At 42.7% G+C, this 22859-nt stretch overlaps 1 protein-coding gene across 1 annotated transcript in view; it reads left to right on the top strand.

Annotated features, from left to right (window-relative positions):
- Positions 1-15720, top strand: part of gstcd (glutathione S-transferase, C-terminal domain containing) — a gene marked incomplete at its 5' end in the record, with an annotated part of 63941 nt that extends 48221 nt beyond the window's left edge. The window contains 4 exons of the mRNA XM_083635110.1: positions 7796-7929; positions 10068-10098; positions 13642-13711; positions 15394-15720. Coding sequence (XP_083491236.1) covers positions 7796-7929; positions 10068-10098; positions 13642-13711; positions 15394-15584 — 426 coding nt within the window. The 3' untranslated portion in view covers positions 15585-15720. The remainder of the gene's footprint in view (positions 1-7795; positions 7930-10067; positions 10099-13641; positions 13712-15393) is intronic.
- Between the last annotated feature and the right edge of the window lie 7139 nt (positions 15721-22859).

The following is a 22859-nucleotide window of genomic DNA, read 5'->3' as shown; positions in this document are numbered from 1 at the left end:
TACTGTAGAAGTATTGTTCCAGCCTGGCCACTCCACAGAGACCCGCTCCACTTGGTGAGAAACAAACAGTACAGAATATTCTTCTCTGTAATATGTGGGGGAGTGTGTTTTGTAACCTTGTCAGGAACTTTATATGCACACACACACACACACACACACACACACACGGACATTTATTTTTCCAGTCTTTGTTACTTACCTTTAGCGATGATCTGTGAATGTTAATATATATTGGGGGGAAAAGGCTACTTTCATTAGTCATATCTATATTTGAGTGTTTTGTACCACACCGTTTAATATGAAGACATTGCTTTTGCTAAGCCGGTGCCTGACACAGATATTCTTACATGAAGGTGCCGTGGCCTTTAATCCTGATATGTATTATACATGGTCCCATTTTTAGTCATGTTCGTTTAATCAGGCTAATTAAAGTGATAATATGGAAAATTTTCATCTAAAGAAATGTGTGTTAAGTCACTATCTATCTAATAGTGACTTAACACAATGGTGATTGAGCGTATGGCCCATTGATGGAAGCCTTTGCATTTTCACTATTGCAGCATTTATGAACTTGGTGTCTGTGGTGACACAGGGTGGGCGGAGCTAACACAATAGACTCACTCTGATAGGTTACTGTAGGTTCACAGGGTGGGCGGAGCTAACACAATAGACTCACTCTGATAGGTTACTGTAGGTTCACAGGGTGGGCGGAGCTAACACAATAGACTCACTCTGTAGGTTACTGTATGTTCACAGGGTAGGCGGAGCTAACACAATAGACTCACTCCGTAGGTTACTGTAGGTTCCTGACAACTCTTGTGTGGAGTAGGATAACAAGCTACTTTTTTCCGGTCTCTGCTAGCATTATGGGTGGTTACTATGGCCGAACAAACTGAGTAATGTCACATAATAACTCGCCAATAGGTGTCACCCAAGAGAACAAAACTGAAATCTTACGTATTATCACTTTAGGTTGAGGTGTCCCTATTGTTAGTGTGTGCTCTCTCTTCCTGGTGTTACATGGGCTAGGTGTTAGACTGGGATTAGAGCTGGTCTGTGCATAATGTATCTGTCGTCCTTTCTCCTGTCACATAGCGGTGAGTCAGAGCCCCACAGGCGTGAGATGTTGTGGAGCTTGAAGTTTATTTGGATTTTTATCGGTTCTGATTCAATTATCGGCTCTGCTTGATGATCCGATTGTTTGCAATTGATTCTTCCAATTGATTCTTTTTGGTTTGTGCGGGCCATTTTTAAGAAAAATCTACTTAACTCTTCAATCAATTCTAATGCCGATGCTGATGGCAATATAATGATAGCCGTCCTTGTTGGTTGTCTTTTCTGAGATTTTGTATAGGATTGAGTCTGTTCATCAATAGTGAAGTGCTGTAGTAGTCAGGGACATAATCACAGACATTCACCTTGAAGGGGAAAAGTGTCTCTCTTTGAAGCTACACTAACCATGGTCTGGTCCACACACACACAAATACACATTTGTGCATGTGTATACACGCTTAAATACATAAACACATAGACAGAAAGCAGTGCACCTTAAGGGATGAGGTTCACCTGGGCCGTTTCTCAATAAGCGTTCTTGTGTGTTCTTGCGTTCTTGTGTCCTTGTGAAACGTCATCAGTCGCAGCCCAAGTACTGTTCCAATACAAAGTTCACATTTCGCCAAGAACGCTTAAAATTCCCGGATGTTCTCGACACGCCCACTTTACCGAGGATGCTCTGGTTGGTGACTTGTGTCAACTTGGCAAGGCAGATATCCCAGCATGCATTTCGGCATAAGCAGAGGCAGAACGCAGCAGAGAAGACGCCATAAGCTCCGGAAAGTTTTTTACAATTTAAAGTTTTATTTCATCACTAAATTAATTTCTGATGACTTTTGATGCCTACAAGCAGGGTAGTAGGTTTCAATAAGTGCCACTTTACGAACATTTATGGCGAAAAATGGCAAAAAGTTCCAGAGCACAATTGGCTGCATCTACTGTCAGCTGAGCTTTTTATTGGTGTAGTACTGCAGGCGGCCTCTGCGCTGGTATTGCGCAATACCCTCAAGAACGCATCGTCTCAAACTGCCAACAGCGTCATGTGTGCTTGTGACCTAGCAAGTTCATTCTTCCAAGAACGACTAGCAAGAACGTTCTCCCCAAGAACACAAGAACAAGAATGCATTCTTGGTATTGAGAAACGGCCCTGGTATTTCTTTGTCACTGATGGAGCTGCCTGCTCGCTTGTCTTGCTACATACAGTAGGTGCTGATTAAAAGTGACCTGCGAGCAGAGAGAGCAAAAGTGAAAAATAAAAATACGCCAATGAAAACCAATAAAAAATGGTAATAGAAAATACTAAGCACCACAACATTACATGCGGGTGTGATCTCGATTAAGTAGAGTAGCGGTTAACAGTGTTGTTGGATCTTGTTCTGTCCAAAGGCTAGATGGGATTCAGAAGAAATGTAATTACTTGAATAACAGGGAATAATGGGGGCCCATTATTTGCGTCATTTGATTGAGAGAAAATACAGATAAAAAGAAAGAATCTGTGCCATCTCTCTCCAAAAGACAGAGTTTAAAGAACACGGTTTGGCAGATGACCCTTGACCCTTGGTTCTTTATTGTTGCATATTTAATCATTGACTCTATATATATGGACGTAGCCTACCGTTGTTCTTTGGACTTCCTCCATGGTTGAAGTGGCGTGTCGCTATCTTGGCGTCCTTGCTCACGCGAGACGGCACGAGACGAGCGGTTTCTCAGAGCCGCAGCTCCGCCTGCTATTGGTCCGTGATCGGCAAGCTGTCAATCATCACCAAAACATAGTCTTTTCTTTCATCTATTTGACTCTAAATGGGCAAGTTATATAAAAATTCACCCCCCTTGTATAGTTATGAAAGATGAAATTACAATTCGCTATATAGGCCAAAACCGTGTTTTCTGTAAACATGCTTAATCACTGTTACAAAGTGGGGCATTTTAACATGGGGGTGAACGGGAATGATTTCCTCCCGGGTCCGGCCTCAAGTGGCCATTCGAGGAACTACTACTACAGGATCACTTCCTCTGTAAAACCCCGAGCTAGCCTACTGATATTAATCAATGATTGTTGCCTTTCATTAAAAGGGTTGTAAAGAGGTAAATGTTAGAACATATTTAAGCTAGTTTTTAAATCAGCCTTGTCTATATTTTCACATGCTATGATGCATTTTTTAGGTGTTATCCCATACAAATAATAGCGTTATCTTTCTTATTTTATGTTTAAACAACTAGACACGTTAATTCCTCCGATCTGTTGATTGAAGCGAGGATGCTTTCTGAAGTCAAGGATTGGCAAAATCAAAACAAATGTCAATTTTATTTTGAGTATGTGCAGTTCTTTTACTGCCAGTGATAAAACCATTTCATGCTGGTTTTGTCTAGAAGCTGGCTTTGGCTATGCTATTACACCTAGGATTTACCATAGCATGGCAAATATAAAACATTAGCTGAGTAAGAATGATGCTGTTACTTTATTAATGTATTGCTTTAGATGAAAGTCTTGGAGGATGTAACATCATTATACCCTGATGCACTATTCCTATCAGCAGTCCCAAATATGCTGCCAGAAAACATAAGCAATTTCCCCTACAGTATGCCATGAACAAATGCAGGATAGAAAATGAGGTGTTTAGTGTGTGAACTTCAAAGAGACTCAAGGCCATGCAGGTAATTGATGTTGATTCCCGCTGTTCGTTGTCTGCTTCTTCTTTTTTGTGCAAATCCTTCTTCAATAACCCTGTTTAAATCAATACACACCTTTCCAAAGAGGAATAAACGATTATTTGCAGAGAAATCATTCAAGTTGACACCAAAAACATGCCAGTCCCATGTGGTAATCTGAATACATTTGAAATCCCCTTCAATGTACAGTAGCTCTTCACATGCAATAGAATACTTACAGTATTTCCAATTCCAAGTACAAATTATGAAGATTATGAATACAGTGACAACAGGAAGAATCAATTGCCAATTTTGAGTATATATTTACACTTTGGCTTCTTCTGTAAGCTGAGCAATCTGGGCACCCAGAGTCTTATCAGTCTGCTGACTAATAAGACTCTGGGACAGACGGCTGATATTTCGACGTTTCAGGTGTAGATCGGACGTCCGCGCCAAAACTTCCGCTACCGTCGACGTCTCATATGCACACACTGTATCTATTTATAGAGATTTGCCTAAATGTTGTCTGGACCTAAAACACCTACAAAAAGTATCCATTGATCAACTCCCAACAACTCCATTCTCGCATCCATCGGATTGTAAACAACGACCACGGAAGCGGAAGTCTTTGCACAGACATCCGCTCAACGCTGGAAACCCAGAAATATGGGCCGTCTGTCCCAGAGTCGTATTAGGCGTCAGACTGATAGACTCTGAGCTGAGCAGAAGGGCTGAAGCAGCCAAGGCATTTCCAGGGAGTGCTGATGTGCTTCTGAGAAATGTACCGCTGCTCAGACATTTAGGGGACTTTATGAGTTGGGTTGGCCATGTTTAGTGTCTAGACCCCCCCCCTTAATCTCTGGAGCTGGAGCCCATTTTGGCCCAGCACCGTCCTGACTGTCTGAACCTCTGCTCTGTGGCATCGCTGCCAAGGCAACACAGTCGATCCAGACTCGGGGACGCCAAGTGACAACTCCTTGGAAGACAAGAATGCAAAATTGGGGTGGCATTTAGAGTTGAGCAGACTCAGTTTGTGCTAGATTCATTTCAGTGAGCAAGTAGCCATTTTTGCCTTCAAAATTGTTTATACTGCATTTCATTTGGACCATCAACAGAAAATCTAATTAGCTGGACTCTAATTAGTTGAACGGGTACGAGTACGGGTACACTTGAAGATATATTTTTTTTATCACCATTGCTTGGATATTAAACTCATAGGGGTGAATTCACACAAAACTTCACAACCTATAACAGTAAATATTTCCCGTCTCGGTTAACTGAAACGATGATATTCTCTTTTGAAAATATCCTCTCTCTAGAATGGCTGGGATGTTGGCAATGCCTTTGCCCAGCTCCAATCAGAGCTGCCATTGTGACTGGAAAGTATGAGCATCATATCCCTTTTTAAACCTCCATTACCACTAGCTTTCACAAGATCATAACAATTTCACCTTAATTGAGAGCCGCAATTAGCGGCTCAATGAGCTTTGTGAATTGGACACACCCTGTAATGAGTCTCATTTACATTTAAAGGGGTTGTTTTTGTGACAAAATGCATACGGATAACTTAATTTAAATATGCACAAACAGTGACAATTCACTGTTACAGTCTTTCTTTGGCAGCGGAGTTCCACCCACTGCAGGTGGTTTGTGAATCACATGTTTTTTCTCTCTCTTGCGATGGTTTGACGGACGCAAAAGTGTTGCAGTGCTATTGTGAATTCACGCCATAGCGTGCGTTTGAGAACGAATAATGTAGCTCGGTAGATGGACTGCATAAAAAAAGCCTACTAGAGTACAGACGGCCCATGGGGATTTTCAGGCCTTCTCCATCATCCAATTGTAACCACACCAGTGCTAATGTATTGCTAGATACCCATCGTCATGCACCGTTTACCCACTCAATGGGAATACTGATGCATTCGTGCCTCAACTCCTAAAGTACCAATAACATTTTGTTGTCCTCCTCCTTGAGTCTGTAACTTTGCGATCACAGATCTATTTAATAGCAGCCACCTTTTTGAAGCAATGCAATTGAGTAGACAGTTCTGTTTCTGTTTCATTCTGGACTTTGTGTTGGACAAGATTCAAGATTAATTTTAATAGCGATAGTGAGTAATTAGATTACAAACAAGGAATTTGACTTGGGGCGAGTACTGTATGCAGCGCAGCAGTCACATCAACAGCAGAAGATGGATCAAAACAATTATAAATTACAAAGTAAAAAGTCATTTAAAGTGATAATGGAGGGTGGGGGGTAGGAGAGTGTCAGTGGGATAATGTCCATGGGGGGACCCCAGCCCGTTGCTGAGCCGGTTGATGTGCTACAGTCTGGAGATGTCAGCAGTATCATACCAGATGGTGATGGAGGTGGTGAGGATGGATTTGACGGAGGTGCCAATGTGCCAATGCTGCCTTTGGCACCTTCAACTTCCTCAGCCGTCGAAGAAAGTACATCCTTTGGAACATAGCCATTTTGTTGTTGTTGTTGTTGTTTTTTAGCTGCGACCAGCAGCTCTATAAGTCACTCTGTTGGTCGGTCGGTTGGTCCACAAAGAGTTCACCTCCCTTTAGTAGCCAGAGTTTTTGCTCTAGGAGGCTGAAAATTAGCATGGAGGTCAAGTGTGTGTGAAGGTGTGGTGTGGCTAAAAGGGGGGCAGTGGGGTGGGGGGGGGGGGGTCAAATGGGGGGCAGTGTGTGTGGGGGGGATTCGCATATGTGGTCACAGCTAGTGTCCTCTAGAGCAGAGGTTCTCAAATGTTTTTCAGCCAAGGACCCCTTACAAGATAGAAAATATACCGGGGACCCCCTCATTCTGATTTGTGATTTTGGGCTAAGCTTAATTGTTTCCACGGTAACGTGCTTGACTTTTAATTTGATAGGTTTGTTATTAGAATGTAATCCATGAACCATTTTAGATTTAAAGCATAAACTATTTTCGTTGAACTATGAAGATTTTGCAAAAAAATATATATCTATATATATTTTTTATTACATTACATTTATATTACGTCATTTACTGTAGCAGACGCTTTTGTTTTGTCCAAAGCGACTTGCAATATCACAATTTGTCAACAGTACAGAAAACCACTATGCAACACAATCAATGACAGCCAAGATATTTTGATAGACTAGCACCATGTAGGAAGTACGGTAGTTTGAGAAGGAATAAGTAACATGTAGCATTTTTTTTTTTATTAAAAAAAAAAAAAAAAAAAAATTACCTGAAAACTTTTCGCGGACCCCCTGGCAAAGTGCCACGGACCCCTGGGGGTCCGCGGACCCCCATTTGAGAACCACTGCTCTAGAGAGAGAGTGGCATCAGCGGAGGACCAAAATGCGTGACTCATTAGCCAATGAACAGCCAGGAAGGGGTCTCGCGCTACTTTTGCATGCTAAAATAAAGCTGATAATGTACAATTTGATTAAAAAAAAACGTTCAAAGTACAACACAAACTGTTCAAAAACTGCTTAATCCAGGACCTTACTTCCTGGAACTCTTAAGAGTACAAAACTGGTCCATTGGAGTGAATGGAGGAGATGTCGCGACTCTTCTATACACGGCTCTGGTCACAGCTATTGCGAATTCACTCTTGTTTTTTTGTTATTTTTAGCTCCACCAGTTTGTCCGTCTGTCTGACTGTTTGTCTGTTTGTTAGCAGGATTACGGAAAATAAACTACTGGGCTGATTTTCATGAAACTTGGTGGAAGGGTGTAGCGTGTGCCAAGGAAGAACCCATTAAATTTGGGAGCAGATCCAATTCGGGTCGGGGCAAGGCAGGGGGGCGGTGCTAGGGAAAAGGGACCATAGCTGGGGATAGGAAGGTCATAGAGAGTCGGGATTCGAGGGGTGGATAGAGGAAGTGGCTAAGGGTGTTTGGGTGGGTCAGGGTTAGTTTTGTGATGCGACTCAACATTTGCATATGATAGCAGACTGGAGTATTGGCCTTGATGGAGGCACTTCTATTTTTGTTTTTTGTTTGGGTCAGTAAGAACTAAGAAGTTCTCAATCCGTTTGTGTGTGTGCGTGTGCGTGTGTGTGTGTGTTTGTTTGTGTCTGTGTGGACGCATGTGGATATTTCTCTTCTTCAGGTGGCCCTCCACGCATGTGGCATTGCGACAGACATGGTGGTGGAGCACTGCGTCCAGGCAGGAGCAGCCTTCGTTGTCAGCCCTTGCTGCTATGGCTTCATCCAGAACACAATCAAGTTCACCTTCCCCAGGAGGTCTGCACCTGTCCGCCACACCCCAGCCCAGTGTCGGCTCTCTGGGCTTCTGCTCTCTTGTGTTTTACTGTTTACCTCTGCTTTTTCATTCCTGACCATTCTGCTTCCCTATCAGACCTTTGGCCATATCAGCCCTTTGTGTCATTCACCCTCCCTCCCTCCCTCCCTCCCTGCCTCCCTCCCTGCCTGCCTCCATCCCTGCCTGCCTCCCTCCCTCCCTCCCTCCCTCCCTGCCTCCCTCCCTCCCTGCCTGCCTCCCTCCCTCCCTGCCTCCCTAACCCTCCCTCCACCCACAATTGTACTTGGCCAATTCCCCCTGCTGTCCATTGCTCCACCCCATTTGCTGATCTGGGGAGAGCTAGACTAGCACATGCTTCCTCCGATACATGTGCAGCTGCTTCTTTTCACCTGACAGCGCTATCCCCCCCCAGTTCCCCTTCCCCGCAAATAGGCGCCCCAACCGGGCAGTGGAGGCGCTAGTGCAGCAACCAGGACACATACCCTTAATCCGGCCAATTGTACCTGTATGGACGAGGTAACACCGGGAGGCGAACCTGCGCCCCTCGTGTTGGTAGGGAGGGAATCTACCACTGCACTACCCGGACGCCCCTCTGTCTCTCTCTCCACCACTCTCTCTCACTCACCTCTCTCTCACACATATAGATGTTCTTTACCTCCTGTCACTGCTTTGTGTAGTGTTTGTTTGCCTCTCGTCCTACATCGCCGCCACGGGCAGTAGCAGGCAGCAGTGCCACATCAACCACACAACAGTGTCCTCTGCTTACCTTTTCACTCTGTGCCATCCTATCAGCAGCAGAGAATAGGCTTCTCTACACAGAGGCAGACTGACATGAAAATCCTATGGGAGATGTAGACAAGAAACGTTGCCCACCTTGGAATTACTTTGAATGGTTCTATTTAATTTTACATCTTGGTGATGGGGGGGGGGGGGGGGGGGGGGGCTGTATTTTAATGGTGTTGTTTCTGTTGCCATGGCAGCAGTCTGTCCACTAATGGGAATGTAATGGCTTAAGTGTTATAAGAAGGCAGTATGTTGCCAATACAACATTGAGATTCCAAAGAGCTATAACACAAGCCGGTGGTGTAGGATTGTTATTACTGAAGATGAAAGATGTGATCACTAGTGTCAACCTTTCTTCCACATGTGGGACCTATTTATGGAAAGCTTGGCTTCCTTGTTAATATTACACGTGCAAAAGATTTACATTTCAGACCCGTTTTTAATATCTAAATAATGTATTTGAATAGAAGTGAATATTTGGGGAAACATTGCGCAATGACATTGTTATTACATTAAATTGCGTCAATTATGCCTCGAGACCCTGAACGTACAGTAAAAATATTTTGTTTTCACATGCTTCATTTTTCTCTCCACGTCCACGCTTTAGCTAACACAACACTTCACCTCTCTACCGACTCCTCATAAATATTAAAGAATGACCAAAAAAAAAAGTTAATTGCTGTGTTGCTTGAGGGCAGTCGTACAGTGCGTGTCCAGGGCCTGCACACCTGACTGTGTCAATCTTCGTCTTGCTACTAGTGTTTCCCCCTCAGGTCATGTTCCAGATCCTGCTGTGGATTTTCTGCAGGTGGAGACGTTCCAAGCAGGTCCCAGCTTTTTTTTATGGGTTGTAAAACTGCCCATTTCGCCACACTGCTGGTAGCTTTCTCTAAAGGTCCATAACTGGCCGAGTTAAACTTAACGGGTCACTCTCAGTGGCGTGACTGGCCCCTGACCCATGACTCACTCCATGCTATGCTGCTTTTTAATTAGCTTCAAGCTGCACTACAGAGTTCCAAATACTTTCAAAAGCCTCGTAAACAAATAGACTTTCTTCCCAAGCTATAGACAAAAGCCCTCTGTTATGAAAGGTCTCCTTTCCCGGAGAGAAATTGTTTTCCTTTAGAGGAGATGAATGTTGTTTGTGTTTTGTCAAGCATTACATTTGCTATGATGCATTCAGTTAGGTGCTTTATGAAGAGATTTTTCCAAAAGGAACCTGCGAGTATTACATGAGACAGATGGAGGCAATAAATGCTCCCACATATGAGTCTGCAGTCTGCACCATCATCATGACATCAAAATATCTTCTGCTTTTTCTCTTTTCTCTTCACAGCAAAAGGTTCCAAGAGACTCTGAGCTATAAGGTATGCCTTTTATGTGATTCAATTCCTCTATTGCATATATTATTCATTTGCACAGAGGCAAAGTATCGATTTATAGAATATTGAATTAAGGCAGTTTTGACTAGGGTCATATTTCACCAACTTCTTAGGCAAATAGCAATGGGTCATTAAACAACATTTGAGCCCGTCCCCCCTCCCCAACATATTGCAGCATATTATGCTGCAGCATTAACGGACGCATAATGAAATTTAAGAGCCCAATTTAAAGTTATAGCTTCACACGCCTGGACTAGTGTGCAGTGGCCGAATGAGAGGCGTGCCTCTCATTCCACTCTTATTAACACCAAGCAAACACGGTTGCTGTCGACATTACAACGGTAACGACTAACCTACAAAAACAGACTGGATCCAGAGTGGTGTAGTAAAAGAGTGGCAACAATGGAGGTCCAAAGAGCGGCTCCAGGAAGGGGGCTCGCGCTACGTTTGAATGCATAAAATAAAGCTGATAATATACAATTTGATTCTTTAAACCTCCGACCCTTTCAAAGTACATCACAAACGGTCCATTCTGCTGCAACTCGACAGCGTTCCTTAATGCAGAACCTTACTTCCCAGAAGTTCCTTTTTGCCAAAAGTTCCTTTTGCAATGCAAAAAACTGGTCCATTGGAGTGAACGGAGATGTCGCGACTCTTCTATATACACACTGTAGCTCTGACTGGAACGTACAGACAGGAAATTAGACGAGCCAAAGATTTTTGAAATCACACCTGACATGATTGCTATTGCCTTATTTTTCTCTGTGTCTGTGTCTTTTCTTTCTGCTTACCCCTTTATATCTATGCTATTGCTCTCTGTCTTTTTAATTTCTCCCTGGAGATTGAAACAAATATTCCTGGCCTCATGAGATTCCTGTGCTCTGGTCTCTGTCCTTGTAACACCGATTTCCCAAGGAGTTAAAAGTCTGTCAATGCCTTATCGCTGAGCCCAGACACAGCACTGTACTGTGGGAGGGCCCATCCCTTAATGATGTATGGGACCTGTCGCTGCTCCTTGGTACAATCTGTGCTGCAGGGCCTCGTCAGGGCAGCCTCAGCCTCCATATGCAACAGCACTGCATCGTCTCCAACTTCTGTCTTTTGTGCGTCGAAAAGAAAAGAAAAATTACACATCAAAAATTTCACTTACACAGAAGATTATATATGATTTCAAAGACACATTGATCTATTGTATTTTTACCATCTGTCCAAGAAGCAGAAATAAATCACATTTATTATAATTGTGTGGTGGTCTGCAAAAACCCTTCGCATGGTGGGAATTTGACATTTTCATTTTTTTGACATTTCCATAAGTTTGAAACTCTCTCCCCTATATCACTTTTTGAATGACTGTGATAGATAGCTCTCTCGGATCAAAAGTTATGAATATTTTAATGTTATGTGTCTAAAAGTAAAACGTTCTCCAGTGGCATTCGACCAAAACCATACAGATAAATACTTTCCCTTTTGTTTTATGAAAATAATTAGTACAGTACTATGGAGATGAGAGTAACCGAATCACTCGGTGTCAAATTCCTTGTATGTCTACTGATGTCTACATACTTGGCCTATAAAACTGATTCTGACTCAAAATCTCAAAATCAAATATAATTTTCAACCTTCTGTGGCTCATTACCAACAATGTGCAGCAGCGAAGGGTTTCTGCAGGTCCACCGCACAATAACCATCTAGAAATAAGCACCCAAACAATGTAGCCCCAACACACGAGAAATCTATATTCCTAACACACAGACTCATTATCTGTCAGTTAGCGCATAAGCTCTCGAAGTCTGCCCCCGTCTGCCTCCTATGGTTTGATTTTCATCAGCCATGCTCTGTATTTGCTGTTCATCTGGGCTCAGCTGTGTTGTGGAGCCCGGCCGTATCGTCTGTCTGTATCTCTGCTCTCAAACCCCCAGCCGCCACTTGCAGAAACTAGCGTTGCATTGTGTTGCTCTACAGTGGACCCTAGTCGTTCTTCTCCAGCTAGTTAAACACACTGACAGCATTGACAAATGGCGTGTCAGGGCTAAAGGCCTAATGGCGTGAGGTATTGGCGCTCAGCGCTAACTTTGAGCACCTGCTCAGCGGCCTTGCGTTCAGTGTTGACCCTCTGGAATGAGGGATGGAATCAATTAGAGTGGGAGCAGGTTAGAGATGACTAACCGCTCTCCCGAGTCGCCTGTTACATGAACCGTAACAGCAAGGTTGAAAACAGGGTGGGAAAAATTCGTCCTTTGGTTGGTTAGAAATATGTCTGCGATCTGGCCTCTCCAGTAGGGCTGGACGACAAAAATCACATCTCAGTATTTTGAGGCTGAATGGCGCTACACGATATACATCGCGGTACTTTCTGCGAAGTGGGCTAAATATTCGTGTAAGTGATGTGAGATGTCACAAGCACTTCTATTAAAACAAGACTGCGATCGAAATAAAATGCAAAGACAGGGTTCCCTGACTATTGGTGCTTTCACAAAATATTTACACAATGATGTTTTTGATAAATATTCATCCATAATGTGGATATAATGACTACCGTAATAAGTGAGTAAAGGCAAATAATAGAACAGCTAGAACAGTCTGGTAAGTTCAGAAAATGACATCACTATACTATAATGCAGCCTTTAAAACCAGGAAAAGACAACTCTTATGCCATAATCATGATATTACAATATCCAAAATCTAAGACCATATCTAGTCTCATATCATGATATCGATATAATATTGATATACGTGGGTTATGTTTATAAGCTTACCATTGAAAATAGAACCAGACACAACACTTTTGCTGCTTTTATGTACATTTATATATGCATTTTTAATTTATTGCAATATTTTGTACATGCCGTTGTACTACCATTTGGTCTGATAATTGCTTTATCCGTTGCCAACGGAGCGAGCACACACATACGAATGCATATCAATGGACCGTTGGTATGCATTTGTATGTGTGTGCTGGCACATGCGTGTGTACTGTATGTACAGTGGTGGCACAACAGTTAGAGAAGTGAGCTTCTTTTTCAACCTTTATTTATACAGGAGAGTCTCACTGATAGCCTGGGTAAACCCAGCCTCCACGTGACCTGCTCTCAGGCTTACCCTGCTCTCAGTCACTACAGTAGTGACTGAGAGCAGGTCTGAGAGCAGGTCACGTGGCGGCTGGGTTTACCCAGGCTATCTCACTGAGAGCAATGCTCTCTTTTTCAGGAGTGCCCTGTTCACATTCACACACACATTCCTACCTGAAAGCTGACCAGTACAAGCACAGTCTGATCTGCTGGCCACTGAGCAGCTCCACTGGAGCGGTTGAGGTTAAGGTCCTTGCTCAAAGGCACCTCAGTGGTGGTAATGAGGGAGGGGCAAGCGCTGCCTTTTCACTTTCCCCACCCAGATTTATCCTGCCAGTCCCGGGGGGATAGATGGTATGCACAGTGCTTGTGGGTTCAAGATTCACTCAAAATGGCAGCTGTAGTCCTTATTAGTATGAATCACACCTGACATGATGGCCATCGTCTGTCCTTGTTTCAGGAGCACATGGTCCTTTGCCGCTTTGCAGACCAGACTGCTGTCCAGCTTCCTCCTGAAAGGCGACACATAGGTACTGTCCTGCTGTCTGCTGTCACCCGTATGTTACAGGAAATGCTCATTTGACATAGTGTGACCTTCTAACACCGCTCTGTCTGACACAAGGATCAATACATGAGAGAAGTGTGAGAAATATTCACGAGTCGACTACTGCATTTTAGTGGTCATTGACTACTCCCAAAAAGTAGTCGACTAGTCACGGGAGATATATCATACTTTTTTCACCCAATAAAAATGACGAATTCTCCTTAAAAAAAAAAAGAAAAATCTCAAAGACAGCCAGTAAAGTTAAGGTTAAGGTTAACTAATGTAGGCGGGACCAACCTGGGGGTAGGTGAAATAGCAGAGTCCTGAGTGGCTCTGAGAGGCTGTTTACAAATGAGCCGCTAAACCCCAGCAACTTGTCTGAGTTGGAGATAGCGACTGTTTGACTGCAGTAACAACACGGGAGTCTTTCCCTCTCCAAATACCTTCAATTGTGTTTATTTAACAATGCATCATGTAGAAAATGATTGTTCAAACAAAGCTGTTAAATTTATTTATGTAGTTGTTTATTCCTAAAAGATGAAGGATTATTTGACTATGATGCATACTGTAGTGTCGACCAGTGGTTTTGATAGTCAAACCCTCCTGCATGGATTTCTACATTTTGACAAGGCGACAGCCATTTCCAGACCATTGTTGTCAGATTGGGGGTGGGTGTTTTGTCTGGCGGAATCCTCCAGGCCTTTGGTGCACCTTTGCAATTCAGTATTTCATTGTGTTGAGGACTCTCTTCAGCCTGATCGCTCTCCAGCTTATCAAAGCTTCCCTGTGAATGTGAGGAGGCTCCCCAGTGCCTCATCACACTGAAGCCCTCTCATACGTACCTGACACCACCTGTCACAGCAGCTTCTGCTCTGTATCAGTTAACACAGGGCTCAACCTCTCCCACTAACATCTCCTAAACATGTTTGATCTCATCTCCCCCGGGTCTGCCGGTGTGTCTGTGACCGTCTGGGTAGCATGGCAGACCAAAACTCGAATTCCCTTTTGGCTGCTACTTAACTGTTAAACTCCAGTATACAGTATATACTACTACAGTATGAATGAATGAATGAAATCTTTATTTCGAAACGTGAGAAATAAAAACAAAAAAACAAAATAGTTAAAACAAATAATATATATACAAAGTATATATATACTACATATACTATGCTACGATATACTACAGTATATCATGTATTTTAACATTTAAGACTGTTATTAAAGGACATTCTAAGAGGAAGGAAAGTAATCTCAAAGTGAAATTGTTGGTGCACACACACTACCAGTCAAACGTTTGGACACAGGCTTCTTCTTTGATTTCCCCCCCTATTTTCCACATTTTAGAATGATAGTATAATAGACATGAACACTATGAAATAACACAAATGGAATTATGCAGTGACCAAAAAAATGTTAAACGAATCAAAACTATCTTCTAGATTCTGAGATTATTTAAAGCAGCCAGTCTTTGCATGGAGCACATTCAATCGGGTGTATCCAAACCGTATGACTGGTAGTGTAAATGACGACTTCAATACCATACTAATGGACACTAACACTACTGTAGAAACAAAAGTATACACAGGAAAAAGTGTAAAATAAAACTTGATAATGTGTTGTGTTTTGTGTTTTGGGATGGTAATTATGTTTCTTTGTGCCCCTCTCCAGGTAAGCAGTGCATGGGCCTGGTAGACTTGGACCGCTCCTGGGCAGCAGAGGCTCATGGGTACTCTGTGCGGGTGATGACCATGGAGCCCGAGAGCTGTTCGCCAAAGAACAACATGCTGGTGGGCACGCGGGCGCAGGAGAGCGGGCCGGCGCTCGCTGCGCGGCAACAGGAAGGAGCGGCAAGTAATTAGGACTGCAAGAAGAGAAGAGCGTCTTCAGGGTGATTAGGATCTGATGTGCCTCCTAGTTTCGGCTCCCAGGCAATTGGAGATCTCCGCCTACCAATCGTCTGGGAACCTCTTGTCAAAAATAGTGTTTTGAACTGCCGCTACCAAATCTACACCCCTTTTATCAAGGTACTGGAAATGACGCTCTCCTCCCAGGATCTGCCCTTAGTGAAACAAACTGGAGATACAGTGAATCACTTTGTAACACGGAGAGAACTTTTTGAAACATTGAAAATGGATGTCCCGAGCAACGTCACATGATTTGATTCTATTTCATCCGTTTAGCATGTCACCGCCCCTTCTGCACGAAGGGCCGCCCTAAAGGTGCTCGATTCTTTTCTGCGATGCAGAGTTGTTGTTTTTGTCCTGGCCCTGTGACGACAATGCACAGAATAAGACTTTTTCTCTTTCTTTTTTTATACATTCAGGACTTGCTTCTTTTTATTCTATTTTATAAGTAAACAGTTTTTTTTTCACGAGTAACATCCTGGGAAAGATTAAAGAGATTTTTCCTTCTTTTTTTTGTGGTATCACAAATCTCAGATATAATGTATTCAGGCAGAAGGTATAGACAACAATTCCGTAGTTATTGATTGACTTAACACACAGATGAGTGGTTTCTGAGAACTAGTTGTCAATCATTGGTTAATTAGTTTTCAGTATAAGAACTCAGAAGAACTCGAGTCCCTCGGCAACTGCTAGATGCCGTTTCTGTCTTTGCCTAATTAAATGCCAGATTGCAAAATAAATACACCATATATCCACATGCTGTTTGTGCAAATAGTCTACATACGGGCTTCTGTAATAGAAGTCGGCAGTTACCTCTCTCTGTTCCCAGGTATTAACTGGGAAGAGAGAAATTAAGCACTAAAATCCATCTGCACTTGTAGTTGAGATAGGGGAATTATCATTACCTCTCTCCTCTGAGTGTGTCAGTGTATGTGAGTGAGAGAGGGCGTGAGAGGGAGGGAGAGAGAGAGAGAGAGCGAGAAAATAAATTTGATTTAAACTCATATCACAAAAGGTAACACACAGCATTTGTCTTGGTTCCAGGGGGAGGCTGTGATTATTCCTCATAAATAGTGAATGTGAATATGGTATGCATACTGTAATTCATTCAACAGCAATGAATATTTCATCACTCCCGGGTTGCCAGAAAGGTCAGTGTGCTTGATTAGACACACGTTTAGAGCCGAGTCGGTGGAAATCACAAAAATACGGCCTGTATTTGCGATTGTGTATGCTGTCGACACAGTAGACCTTTGAGCTTTCAGTCCTGCAGTTTGATCAACTGTTTCTCTGTGAATTCTGTGATTTCACCTTGACAGCAGGCTATATTGCAACTGGAGAATTGGGGAATGGTGAGGTAGCTGGAGAATCGGCTTTTGCAATGTTGGGCTCATCTGAATTCAGTCAGCAGAGTCAATCTATCCCGAGGTGAATGGCCACAGACACGGCTCCTTTCCAAGGACTGGAATTACTTTCAAAAGGGAAAGATGTCTGGCTCCCTGTCTGTCCATGGCTGTGTCTTTGCCCCCGTGCACATAACGTAAATATAGGTGTAATCGGTGAAATTCTGCCTTGTGTGGAAGGTGAAGGAGGCACCCAAAACCAGGATGTCTTTGGACCTGACGTGCCTTTATTTTGACCTGAAACCAAATAAAGCAAAACAAATCCTCCAAGTGAATGTGTCACTCCAGCTCCTGCACAAATCTAATTAACAAAGAGAAAAGAGGGGGAATAATAAATTCATCATAAGTGATGAGTCTGTAAAATAACAGGTGCAGCATCCAGACTTGATGACTAACAGGTGCATCTGGACTTGATGACAGTATGAATAACAGAAATAGAGATATGAATGATAAACTATATGATGGATTACAGTTATAATTCTCCCATAGGGGAACACGGCAAGGGGGGAGATGTGAAGGCGGGACAGGATGTCCATGGGGGCTAGGAGAAGGAGGGGTGGTGCTGCAGGAGGTAGGAGAAGGAGGGGTGGTGCTGCAGGAGGTAGGAGAAGGAGGGGTGGTGCTGCAGGAGGTAGGAGAAGGAGGGGTGGTGGTGCAGGAGGTAGGAGAAGGAGGGGTGGTGGTGCAGGAGGTAGGAGAAGGAGGGGTGGTGGTGCAGGAGGTAGGAGAAGGAGGGGTGGTGGTGCAGGAGGTAGAAGAAAACTTGTGCATAACATGTAATAACTCAATTACATAGTCAAAAAGGAGGGGAGAGCACATACTGTATGCTGCCACTCTTGCAGAGGGGGCATACTGGATTAAAGTGAGAACTGGGTTCACCTCAACCACCTTTAGACTCTTAAGGGATCGGGAGATGCTTCTATGTTTATGAGAGAAATCTGAGGTTCTTTCCATCTAAAAGGTCTACAGGGTATATGGTAAATGTTTTTCGCTTGCAGCAAGTGTCAGCTCGGTGCATGAAGCATAGTCTTATTAAAGGCCCTTCTGGGATCACAGCATAGTGTCACTGGTGATGCTGCAGCTCCCCCGCTGTCAATACCTATATATAAAATTGAGTATGTGGGCTCCGTTTGTTTGTTTCATGTTCTGTGTTCGGCCACAGCTGTGCCGTTTTACGTGCGATTGGGCTGAAACCTTCAGGGTGTGTAAAGGGCACCCGTGCGGGTGACCTGACGGAGCCAGATTTTTTTAAATAGGTTAATTAGCTAATGATGTGATGTCATCAGTGATGATAGATAGATCGGCAATTAGGCCCCACCCCCTTTTAGGGGAAAAACACAAGCCACTCGCCGTTGACTTCAATGTAAAATAGCAGTACCAAAAAAAATTATAGAAAAATAACAGAATTCATTTTGTTTATTAATGACGAAAAGACACCAAGACATGACAATATATTACAACTATAGAATCCCCAAGATACATGGAAAATAGTAATTTGAAACATCTGAAGTCATGTGACTCCTCATGTCCCTTCTGTGTCGACCTAGTTACAGAGCCCGCTGTCCGCCGGCCGGGGCCGGTCAGTGCGCAAGCTCCATTTTAACTCGGCAACTTACGGTTTAAACAAGTTGAGACTTTTTATAGAAACATGCAGACGGTTTATGAATGCTTGTTATCCTGTCTCTAATTCGGCATACGCATACTTCAATAAAAAGCACACATTCCAAGTATATTTAAATATTTCGCCGGTGATTCACACACAGTCCAGTACACAGTGGAGGGCGGTATTTCAGCAGCAGCCAGACAGGAGATTTTACATTCACAAAGTGCTTCTTGGTAGATAATATGTATGCCGAATTAGAGAGTGGCATCTAACGATTCGTAAGGTTTGTAAATGATCTTCTGTCTGTATTTACTTTTCCGATAGGCAGGGCCACGCTTTTCCTATGGCAGGTTTACCCCTAAAATGGGTGCGGGCATAAGATAGATGGTCCAAAGTAATATTTCCCATGTATCTTGCTCCTCCTGTTGCCGGGCGAGTTGTAATATATAGTCATGTCATGGTGTCTTTGTGTCATTAATAAACACGATTGATTCTGTTCCTTTTGTATATATATTTTTATGCCTCCGCCGGCGAAGCCAGGCCGAAGGCATTATGGATCCGGGTTGTCCGTCCGTACGTACGTACGTACGGCCGGCCGTCCGTACGTACGTCCGTACGGATGTTTGTTAACGCCATATCTGAGGAACGCCTTGATGGAATTTCATCAGATTTGCCTTAAACATTCACTTAGGCCCAAGGATGATCTGATTAGATTTTGGTGGGCCAAGGTCAAAGGTCAAGGTCACTGTGACCTCTCGAACGCCATTTTCAAGCTTGTTAACGCGATATCTGAGGAACAACTTGACGAAATTTCATCAGATTCGCCTTAAACATTCACTTAGGCCCAGGGATGATCTGATTAGATTTTGGTGGTCCAAGGTCAAAGGTCAAGGTCACTGTGACCTCTCGAACGCCATTTTCAAGCTTGTTAACGCGATATCTGAGGAACAACTTGACGAAATTTCATCAGATTCGCCTTAAACATTCACTTAGGCCCAAGGATGATCTGATTAGATTTTGGTGGTCCAAGGTCAAAGGTCAAGGTCACTGTGACCTCTCACACGCCATTTTCAAGCTTGTTAACGCGATATCTGAGGAACAACTTGACGAAATTTCATCAGATTCGCCTTAAACATTCACTTAGGCCCAAGGATGATCTGATTAGATTTTGGTGGTCCAAGGTCAAAGGTCAAGGTCACTGTGACCTCTCGAACGCCATTTTCAAGCTTGTTAACGCGATATCTGAGGAATGCCTGGACGGAATTTCATCAGATTCACCTTAAACATTCACTTAGGCTCAAGGATGATCTGTTTAGATTTTGGTGGTCAAAGGTCAAGGTCACTGTGACCTCTCAAACGCCATTTTCAAGCTTGTTAACGCGATATCTGAGGAACGCCTGGACGGAATTTCATCAGATTCGCCTTAAACATTCACTTAGGCTCAAGGATGAACTGATTCCATTTTGGTTATCAAAGGTCAAAGGTCAAGGTCACAGTGACCTAACAAATGCCATTTTCAAGCTCGGTAACGCCATATCTCAGTAACACATTGACTAAATTTCTTCACATTTGGCTCAAATATCCAATTCTGCACAGAAACGCCTTGATGCAATTTCTTCCTATTTGGCTCCAACATCCACTTGGACTCAAGAATGAACTAATGGCGGAGGCATAAGTCCGCGTTGCGGTCGTTCTAGTTTACTGCTACATTGAAGTCAATGACGAGAGGCTTGCGTTTTCCCCCTAAAAGGGGGCGAGAGTCATAGGGGGGCACACACACACACACACACACACACACACACACACACACACAAGGAGGCATTGATTGACCTTAATATAGTCTCACACTATGTGACAACTAGACCTGAAATTTAGCTGATCTTTCAAGTTTGAAGCAAAATTAACCTGGGCAAACTGAGCTAAAAAAAATACAGAGGCTATTAGCCATCAGCAAGTCTTATACCCTTGAATCAATGTGTACAGTATATACTGATAATTGGTATACTCAGAAATAATGGCCTGGGGCGATTGTGGTGAACACACACACACGTAAGATTGCACTCTGCATCATAAAACTTGTGGATGCGTTCAACCAAAAGCACCTCTGAATTTAATAATTTGTTATAGCAGAAAATATCTTAATAGGAAATAACGGTCCCTTCATTGTTTTATTAACTGCAGTTATTATTTGGAATTTAAATTCTCCTCACCTTGGCGTTTCGGGCACCAGTTTTCCATTTCATTACACCCGCATTGTTTATTGCAGTTTGTCTGCAACAGTTCATTGCTCCATGTTTGGAGATCATGCTCTGTTCGTATGAATTTTCTCTTTGACAAATACTGACCTTATTTATGGGCCCCCAGCTACCACTGGCAGGCTGTGATTTAGAGTACAAGCCCTGCCAAAATGGGTTGTCACTGCCCTTTCCATTTCCTATCTCAACAATCATGCTCGCTCTTTTTTCCATTGTCACTAATAAAAGCGGTTTCATTTAACTTGTTTATAATGTGTTTATTATTTAGTTATTTATTATAACCAACTCTCGTCCAAAATCAATTATTATGCACTCATTTCCTCAAAGTACCACTGCTGTTAATTTCCACGCCCTAATCCTGAAATCCATACTTTCCCCTATATTTCCCATTATACATTTTACATAACAGTGTGGAAACTGCAGGTTATGTTTTTATAAACCCAATTTGCATATTCTTGCTTATTCTATTTGTGTTTATTTTCTATTTTGCCTGCTGTATTGCTTTATTATTTGCTGCTGCAACAACTCACTTTCCCCACGGAGATCATTAAAGTTTCATCATATCTTGAAGGCCCATTATATCTTATCAGTAGCTCAAAACACACAATTAACATTATAGTGTTGGTAATGAGGCATGATTTGCCTGATTTAAATTAACCATAGCTCATTCTTTTAAGTACAATAAATCAGCGTGGGGATCCAGTTAAGAGTCGTGTGCTTTAAATGAAAATAATGTGATTAATTGTTTAATAATGCACAAATTACTCGATTTATCCAACCACTTCGCTCGTAGAAATGTCAAACCTCTCTGCAACTGCGTCGATTTATGACCAAAATCCGTGACGGGGCATTACCAGGCGAACACTGCCATGTATCAAAAAGTAATAGTGACTGTGAACAGCCAGTTAGAAATCATGCTAAAACATTCATCTCATGGTCCATTACTGAGCATGCCGGCGCTCACTATTATATGGAAGTCAGCCTCCCTTTTCAGTTTTCCAATTACTCATTTCTGGAGGAATATTTTATTGATTGACTTGGATTGTTGAGGCGGACTTAGGCGTAGTGTATCATGAGAAAATGACTCTGGCCTTTATGATTGTGCCCGCAGACAGGAAGTGCAATTCAACATACGTTGACTGCGAAGTGCTTCTCATGAGTGAAGCAGAATGTCACGATAATCATTCTTCAGATGAACAAAGTCAGACATAATCCCTTGCCACGTAGGGAGGGAGAGTGAAAACCTACAGTAGCGATATATTGGCCTCTGTGCTTTTCAAATCAGAAACTTTGCCAGTGAGCCCGCTGCGCAAAGCATGGTGGGAAGATGCATCCTGTTTCAGTGACACAAAACCATCTGCAGTTGGGATCACTGTCAAAGAAAAATGTTCCAATCAAAAGCAGTTTCATTTCACTTGTGTGTGCTACAGTATCTATTTATAATAACCACCTAGGCTGAGGCAGAATTATACACGTCCAATATAACATGCTGAAAAAGCCTTTTCATTTTTTCTGCTCATTTGTGCCACTCATCCTCTTTGTCGTCTTCAGATTCAGCCCAGGCAGTAATTTACACTACAGTACATCTACGGTTACCTGAGACAGGTTTTTCATTCAGAATGAAATCATTCTAAAGGAAGATTGCCACGTGTTGAGGCCTACATGAGATCATACATGACCTACTTGAGACCGATCGCATTAACGTGCGTTTACATGCTCCATTGTAGTGTTAATTTTGTCAGCTATTTTTTATTTAGTCTTAGACTTAGTCCTGTGTCAAATGTCCTTGTTCGTTTTTTACTATATTTAGTCAATCTCATCCTGTTTTTATTTAGTCAAGTTTTAGTCGACTAAAAGTGTAAGAGTATTTTAGTGTCATCTTAGTCAAAGAAAACTGTAACTATTGTTTCTTCAGAATTTCCAAAAATCATTGGAAAGATCATTTAATCTGTTATTATGAAATGGTATT

Source organism: Poromitra crassiceps (assembly GCF_964638095.1).
Source record: "Poromitra crassiceps genome assembly, chromosome: 4".
NCBI classification, from domain to species: domain Eukaryota; kingdom Metazoa; phylum Chordata; class Actinopteri; order Beryciformes; family Melamphaidae; genus Poromitra; species Poromitra crassiceps.
This window is presented reverse-complemented; position numbering and strand designations above follow the sequence as displayed.